Source organism: Homalodisca vitripennis, unplaced genomic scaffold (assembly GCF_021130785.1).
Source record: "Homalodisca vitripennis isolate AUS2020 unplaced genomic scaffold, UT_GWSS_2.1 ScUCBcl_7867;HRSCAF=15724, whole genome shotgun sequence".
Lineage (NCBI taxonomy): Eukaryota > Metazoa > Arthropoda > Insecta > Hemiptera > Cicadellidae > Homalodisca > Homalodisca vitripennis.
The window spans coordinates 39,593-48,507 of record NW_025783994.1 but is presented as its reverse complement, the minus strand read 5'-3'; the positions used below and the strand labels follow the sequence as shown (position 1 = coordinate 48,507).

The window sequence follows — 8,915 nt, the reverse complement described above, 5'->3', positions numbered from 1 at the left end:
TGGTTCTTGTATTGGTTCAATCACTTTCGTACTCATTTCTCGCCAGATATCGTTGCCCAAACAAGACAATAATTATATTGAGACACTTGGTATTCTAGGAATGTCCACATTACTGATAATTAGTGCCAATCAAACCACCAGGGAAACCACATAGTGCACATTACTGTATACAATTACACTGAACTTAAGAGGTATTGCAGTGTAGCAGAGAGGTAATGAAACAGTGAGTATTTAAAATTTACAAACGTTTATTTGCAAATCACACTCATATTAACATTCAATATCAACAACTTTTATTGGTCACAGCTAGAATAGAAATAACTTACATAACATTTTCCGTCACATATAAAATTAATGAAAAATATTACTTTTGTACATCTAATTAAATAATTAATAATATTAAATACAAGTTCCACATATTTGGATAAATAATAGTCTAATACTTAGTATTAGCTTAAAACACTAGATTGGTAATTTTGATTTGTCCTCATCACAGACTTAGCGTGCTGACGTCGAGACTCAGATGAGTAATCTAACAGCGAGAGTAGAGGCGAAAGTAGCAGCGAGAGCAGCAGTGCTGAGTAGCGGGCTGGTGGCGGCTGAGGATCCCTGCATCCATGCTCCTGGAGGGTGCCTACAACATACAAGTATGTGGATTATCTAATAGCGAGAGTAGAGGCGAGAGCAGCAATGCTGAGTAGCAGGCTGGTGGCGGCTGAGGATCCCTGCATCCATGCTCCTGGAGGGTGCCTACAACATACAAGTATGTGGATTATCTAATAGCGAGAGTAGCAGCGAGAGTAGCAGTGCTGAGTAGCGGGCTGGTGGCGGCTGAGGATCCCTGCATCCATGCTCCTGGAGGATGCCTACAACATACAGGTATGTGGATTATCTAATAGCGAGAGTAGAGGCGAGAGCAGCAATGCTGAGTAGCAGGCTGGTGGCGGCTGAGGATCCCTGCATCCATGCTCCTGGAGGGTGCCTACAACATACAAGTATGTGGATTATCTAATAGCGAGAGTAGCAGCGAGAGTAGCAGTGCTGAGTAGCGGGCTGGTGGCGGCTGAAGATCCCTGCATCCATGCTCCTGGAGGATGCCTACAACATACAGGTATGTGGATTATCTAATAGCGAGAGTAGAGGCGAGAGCAGCAATGCTGAGTAGCAGGCTGGTGGCGGCTGAGGATCCCTGCATCCATGCTCCTGGAGGGTGTCTACAAAATACAGGTATATGGATCATCTAACAGCAAGAGTAGTGGCGAGAGTAGCAGTGCTGAGTAGCGGGCTGGTGGCGGCTGAGGATCCCTGCATCCATGCTCCTGGAGGGTGCCTACAACATACAGGTATATACATAAATCTGTAGTGACCATGACAAGTTGGGAAGATTTAAAAAAATCGTATTAAATGAAAAAGTACTCCATGATTATTCGTGATTATTTATCAATGATGTACCTGTACTTTTGAAAAGTTGGCAAACCATTATGAAGAAAGTAATTAAGACATTTTCAACTTGAAAGTTATAGTATCAATATACCTTTTTAGGTCAAATTTTTGAAGTATTTACCTTTTTTGTATTGTCAGGGGGGTGGCCCGCAAGGAATCAGAAGGGAATCATGAGAGCATAGGTCGAGTAGTACTTCAAATTAAAGGTCTTTTTTAGAAGAGTAAAATACCGCAAATCCCGGCTCCTAAAGGTTCACCAATTTAAAGAAAATACGCTGGTTTTAAAGTTTGTATAATTTACAATGTATGTCGTGTTCTACACGATTTAACATTCTTGACTTGTGAAAGTTCAACTTAGTAAATTAATACTGGACTTTAAGTACATGTCCATCGTTTAAAAGTACACTGTAAGATGTACATCAAGTAAAGTCCAAAGGCCATCCTAACAAAAGGAAACTTTCTATTATAACAACTGATAACAGGTTTTTCCTTTTATCATTCATCTCTGCAAAATAAAACCCTTTATATTTATGTCATCAAACATCAACAGCTATGCTTTCGTTAAAATGTTTTTGCCGAACTCTAGACTATCCTTTAGTAAATGTGAAGAGGTAATAACCACTTTAGAAACCATTTCTTAAGTCCAATATTGATTTATTACCTATAATCTAGATTTAGATCTCCTTCTCACTCCCCGCAGGTCATCCTCCTAGCATGAAAAAAATAGTAGTAACTTTTAAAAATAAAATGAGATAATTGCCGAAATGATGAACCAAGTTTGTTGTTTTATTAACATTTGTTCAGGAATTATCAAGACCTTGCGGGACTTTTTTTACACCCTGTATGTATTTATTTATTTCAATAATATGAAATGATCGTTGTTACTACCATAATAAAAGTGCAAAATATTATTCAAGCATATAAACTGTGTTTATCCTTCGCTGCTAACAGTACAAATAACATCGTGCACACTCCAGCGCATTCTTTCCCCACACTCACATTTATAAAACAACCTTACCCTGATTTTGCTAATGGGTACAGTTGCCCTAAGGCTTGATGCAACATGTTACATCATTATTTAGGCTGTGTCCTAAAAGACATAAAATAACTCTAAAAGTATTCTCATCTGACAACATTCATTGTAAGCAATTAGAAATCGTTTCGTGTTAATCAACGGGACTATTTCTTACATGATTGTGTTTAATAGCTGGTTATGAATGTATTCTCTTTTTCATGTGTTATAAGCCTTGTTATTGATCAAGACTAGCTCTTAAGGTGGTGCAATTGATAACTACCCCAAAATACAGAAAAAATGTTAAAACTTTGTTCACCACTCTAAGTGAAAATTACCAGCATATAGAGTAAGGTTTTTTTCACCCTTTTTATAAACCAGTCCAACCAAATATGGCTGAAGATAAAAATGTGAAATATTTTCCTTTCTGCCTGTTTTATATTAAATATAAAAATAAGAAAATTAATTGATTTAAATGTTCTTTGGGAAACGAAACTAAATTGTTTTAAACAGGGCCACTCCCAACATGAAGCAATAATTCGTAAAGGCTACATTCAGTAAACATTTCAAATTTTTATCTGCAGCCGTTTTCATTTGGTTTCGATTACAAAATTGCCATGATTACCCATTTTAACTGCCCGTGGAGTTAATTCACGTGGAGTGTTTAGTAGACCTCGCCCGCATCGAGCCCCGCGCTCTGATTGGTCGAGAGGGGGTCACGTGATCCAAAGATGGCGGCGCCCATGTATCACGTGATCAAAAAATAGTGGTGTGGGAAAGAAATTCCCTCATGTGCGGGAGAAATTCCCTGCTCACACTCTTATCCTAGTGTTTTGGGGTGATTTTGGGGTGTCAAAACCTGTGTTTTTCTGTAAAATCGGTGATTTTGGGTGTGAAAATCGGTGTTTTTCGGTAAAATCGGTGATTTGTTGGGTCCGGTGAGGGAGAAACGAGGGACGGAGGGAATTCCAATATGGCTGCGCCCATGATGAATTGGCGGGAACAGGGGAACCTAACCTCACTTTCTTGGTTTCCCGCGTATTCAATATGGCTGCGCCCAGTTGGCGGGAACAGTAGAACATAACCTCAATTGTGAAATTGGCGGGAAACAGGGGAACCTAACCTCACTTTCTTGGTTTCCCGCGTATTCAATATGGCTGCGCCCAGTTGGCGGGAACAGTAGAACATAACCTCAATTGTGAAATTGGCGGGAACAGGGGAACATAACCTCAAATGTAAAAAGGGCGGGAAATTAAAACTAAACAAGAGAAAATAAAGACGAATCGTACCTTATTGTGTGATGCGGTGAGTCGATGTGGGCCTGGATGTGGTTTCGGAACATCCGCACTACGTATAGTACCCAGGTTAAACATTATCCAGTATAAGAATCGGTCCAGAGAACTGGTAGACATCCTACGACTGGATAATGTCCCGTCCCTTTGGAATTTGGAATATAAATTTTGAATGTGAAGCCAATTGAATAATTAAGATACAGGTAGAGAGAGATCTACCTGGGGAGATATATTGTGAATCTTCCCACAATCAGCTCACGGCACGTGGGGCATCTATCCCCCACTCTGTTGGAGCATGGACGGCAGAGTGTATGCCCACACAGTCGAAGAGCGATTGTTGGTAGATTCGCAAAGCAAACGGGGCAGGACACTTCGCGGGGTTTGAGTGGCAGGGGTTGATCCGTTGGACGGCACAGCGGTGTTTTCTACGTCGGGAGTCCTCCTCCATGCGGGTAGCTGTCTCGTATAGGAAATCCGCGAGGATGCTACGGATTTCCTCCCAAGCGGCTGGAGCGACGGCACGGAACTCCTCCTCGGGTCTCCGCACCATCCACCGTTCGCGGGTTTCCTCCCAAGCGGCTGGAGCGGCGGCACGGAAACTCCTCCTCCTCGGGTCTCCGCACCATCCACCGTTCGGTGTCGTAGACGGCCCCCTCACTGATGCCCTGCACCTGAGCGACTATACTCAGGGACCTTGACACCGCCCTCATTGCCTCCCATTGGGGATCTATGTCCTGTAACATAGGTAACGAATTAAACAGATGAAACACTACGTAGTGGCATGGATAATGTAGGGAATGAAACGTACTGCAGATGGTGAGAGGAGGGGTGGCGAGCCGGCAGCCACTTCCATGGATATGAGGGACTCCTGTGAGGTGGGGTCGGGGGAGAAACCAGAGTGGAAGGAGCCACTACTGATGGGCGAGACTGTTGGTGGAGTAGACTGATTCAACCTCCGATAGAACTGAGAGAGATCCTCAGAGGACTGTCTCCGGGTCGAGGGGTTGCGTCGGAAGTCCCAAGAAGTACTCAACTGTCAACAAGAAATATCCATTTTTTGATTCTGTAAACAGAGCGAAACCTGCAATATAATATGAATGCCCTATATACTAACCGAAATCGCCTCATCTGAGCTGGAATTAGATTCCTCCATCACCACCCTTTGAGTCGCCTCGTCGGGAAAAGTCGACGCCTCGGCTATAGCCCTATCGGCAGCAGCGATTAGACTCTCCTCAGAGATGTCAGAGGGGAGAGTGATGTTTGGGTTAGCATCACCGGTCCACCCGAGAGTCGATGGTTGAGACTCATCCTAAAGCACAAGTGAATTAATACATGGCGGGTCCCGCCACCGGTTGCGGGACTTAGCAGACACGAATACTGCACGAATGGAAAATAGGATAATGGTAATCACCTCTTCAATACCGGCGCTTATGACATGCAGTCGGCCGCGTCGAGTGGTCACCCATTGCCCAGACCTGAACATCCTCTGGATCTGAGCCTCGTACTCGTTCTGAAATAGAGTTCGATTATAGGGACTGCAGTAATGCGTAATTAGTACAATACAACGGTAACAATAGTGTACTGACCCTGGTCACCTCACGCTGAAGGACAGGAAGTGTAGCCCCGATCATCACCATTATTCTGAAAAAGAGAAAAATAAAGTTAGAAAAGCTGCCACACACACCTAAGGAGTAAAAATTAGAGTATTGAAATGTGAGCTAACCATATTCAGATGGACTATAGACCCGCTATCCGTAGTTAAAGTATCGATCCCGGATAGCCCCGGGCACAGGGATCGGTTGACTCCTACGCAAACCGTTTGAAGTGGATGGTTGTTCCTAAAAAAACACTTTACAAGTTAGAAACAGTGTTGAGGGACAACTCGATAGAACAATAAATAATCAAAACAATAATTACCTCGAGATCGTTGCCAGCCACCACCAACAGCAACATGGCGAAAACGGTAAAAACTAGTTGCCACAGACATAGCAAAGCTATCACAGCAAGTGCAGCTGCAGCCGATGCACCGCGCTTTTATACGCGGACGCCTCTCCCCCACCGAGACTCGCACTTGCACCGCATTAACTGCAATTTGTGACCCACGTTTCCACACCACGGTAAGCCAGAATGGCTAGGCCGTAGGGGTCCCAGTGCGTTTTTGATTATAGTGAGTTTCCCCAGTAGGCCTATTCTCACTCTTTCACTTTACTAATCACTTTACTCGGTGAAGCCTTTCAATGTGACCAGTATTTGTGTACAGCCCCAACCACCGCTGTACACGATAGCGATTCACTCCATTACAATGTATCGCTCCTCAACATATTTTTGTCTCCTGTAAGTTTCAATAGCCACTTTACTCGGTGAAGCCTTTCAATGTGACTCAAAAACTTACCGGAGAATTTTACATTTTTTATATTTTTTTATTTTTTACAGCATCTAGAGCGAGGTACATACCCCTGGACTTACGGAGTTTAGGCCTGCCATAGAGGTATCTGTCACACACCACACACACACAACTGCTCCCGGTCTTACGGAGTTTAGGCCTGCCGTAAGAGCAGTAAAGAGCCCCAGGACTTACAGGTTTTACGCCAGCCTTAGGAGCTTACCAATCATTCACCCCGCTCTAGAATTTTTCGTATCTAACCTACAGTTAAAAGTCACTTTACTCGGTGAAGCCTTTTCAATGTGACCCGTCGGCGAGTCCTTTCAAGCCAACACGTCGGGATTCTCAACTAAATGCCGAACCCCTCCGCCCCTTTACTAATCACTCGCCGATACTAATAAGCGTTTGGTATTGTGCAGCTGTTTGTTAAGGATCTCGAAACGGCACTTTGCTGCAATCATTGCGCATTTCACATTGGGATCCTCGGTTGACGTATGTTGTGGCAACGAGCAAGCAAACCTGTGTGTTGTTTTACAGCTACACGGATTGCCGGCCTCCTCGCACACTATATCGTCCAGTTCACGGACATCACCGTGAAACTTTCTCAAGAAACTCTGCCTTCTCCAACCCACGCGTGTAAATCACGGCAAAGGGTTTGCATAGAGTGCGAAGTACATTAGCTCTGTAGGGATAATCACCCTCCTCCCAAGAAATCTTATGGTAGTTATCTTCAAGCCAGCGAGCTGTTGTACGATTTTTGGCGCTCAACCGTTCTCTAGGAAAAGGTGGTTTAAATATAATTTGACATTGAAAAGAGTTTCCCACGATCGCGAGCTCTTTAAGAATAAAGGGTCTTTTATTGCCTTGAAATGCGTGAAATTCAACTACTGCCACATCCATTGGGCCAACGTTTGTACAAGGCCACTTCAAGAGCTAATTTATGAGCTGTGGAGCAGAGGAGTCCCTGACTATCTGCTTTTGCAAATACGTCCTCCTCTACCAACCCTGATGCTAGTGCGTGAATGGTAAACCGTACAGACTCTTCGATAATAAAAATTGTCTCTGAGAGCAATGTACATCAGAGGAAGGCTGTTTGTAAACTGAGTCCATTCGGCCTCGTTAAGCGTTAAAGTATGCTCCCCGTCAAAGAGAAACACGTGCATACGACCGAAAACATTTTGTGACCTTGATATCCTCCTCCGTGTCCGATTTAATATAAAATTTGGTTTTATTCTCCAGAGCCAGGGTTATGGAATTGAAATGAGGAGTGATTTGATTGAACACATCGTGTGACCAATAAACGCATCCCTTTTTACCCTTAAAGAGAACCCCGAGAGAGTCACCCCGATTCTTAACAAACCCTACAATTACGCATTTTGAAAGATCACTATCCCAAAAAAGTAGACAGATCTAAGAAAAACCCCGGTTAAACGCATTGATACGCTCTTTACGTTTTGGAATCCGCGTGGGTTCCACGTCCATAGTCTGCGACTCCATCTCAACGTCTGACGTAAATTCTCAAATTTTACTTTTAGACAGGAGCATTTCGACCAATCAGAGACGCGCTTATTCTGACCAATGAGATTTTTTAGCAGGTGGTTCTTCCCCCTCCACTTCCTCCTCCCATTCGTATGTGAAAGGAACTATGTGAAAAGAGACATCAATTTTGTCACAGTCCCTCACATCCCAGGCGTCGCCATGGGATGTTAAATTAGCACAGTTGATGGTTTTAAACGCTTTAAATTTTCCGTCCTTCCACAAGGAAGCGTGTACATACGCTTTAATACCCTTTTTATACCCTTTCAGCTTCACATCATCCTCTCTGCAAAACCTAAACCCTAATCCTGTCAAAACCCGTCACATCATAAAACTCACTATTAGGTGTGAAATTAGTACAGTCGAGGTATTTACATGTTTTCATTTCTCCGTCCTTCCACAAGGAAGTGTACACTCCGGCTTTTATACCCTCTCTATACCTATTTAGAGCCTGTTTAATAGGATTATCTTCATCATCCGTGTCGTATTCCTCGGGCTCATCGACTACCTCAAAACAAACCTCAATCCTGTTAAAGTCCTTAACATCGTAAAAGTCGGCATAGGATGTATAATCAGTACAGTCGAAGTATCCCAATAATTTCCTCTCTTCTCCTTCCTTATAACTGAAAATGTATAGCGCCATCGTTGCGAAAGCGTTCAACACTGGGTAGGTAATGTACGTCGGCGTAGGAGTCGCTCAATTTATACAATTACCCCACCCTAACAATTACCCCCACCCTAACAATTACCCCCACCATAACAATACAGCCCCTGTGTTGCGGTATCACGGAAGGGTTCAAGTAGAAACTGTAATCTCGAAAGAAACGGATCGTTCATTTCAGCTAACTGATCCAAAATCGTAATCGAACCCCTAATGTATGAATCCATATAGTGACACTGACAAGTGTCAGGACCTGACGTAGCGTCGGGCCGTGCCCACGCGCATTTCTTGAAATGACCGTATCTATAAGAGTCACTGGGCACTCTAACTGTAGGTCTAAAGCGAGCAAAGAGTCTTCGCATGCCCTCGACCTTGTAGAGTAGTTCGTTCCTTAATGTTAAGTATCGAGTCGCCTCGACCGAGTCAGGCTCGTTTAGAAAAAAACTGTTTAGCTTCTCCATGACACAGAATGAGACACATGTACAAAATTTAGCTACTTATAAGTGTTTACCCCACCACCGCTCCTACACCATCCGCTTAACGTTACCCGTGAGCAGAGTGTATGCCAGGTGTGAGTCATATAGTACT

At 43.6% G+C, this 8,915-nt stretch overlaps 1 protein-coding gene across 3 annotated transcripts in view; it reads right to left on the bottom strand.

Annotated features, from left to right (window-relative positions):
- Nucleotides 1-230: 230 nt before the first annotated feature.
- LOC124374313 (superoxide dismutase [Cu-Zn]-like) overlaps nucleotides 231-8,915 on the bottom strand; it is a 35,125-nt gene continuing 26,440 nt past the window's right edge. The window contains exon 3 of one of the 3 annotated variants that reach the window (XM_046832546.1): nucleotides 231-634. In XM_046832546.1, the coding sequence (XP_046688502.1) occupies nucleotides 520-634 (115 nt within the window). In that variant the 3' untranslated portion in view covers nucleotides 231-519. Of the gene's footprint in view, nucleotides 635-757; nucleotides 867-1,219; nucleotides 1,331-8,915 lie in introns of those variants that run through there. The other 2 variants (XM_046832548.1, XM_046832547.1) reach the window with 2 other exon arrangements.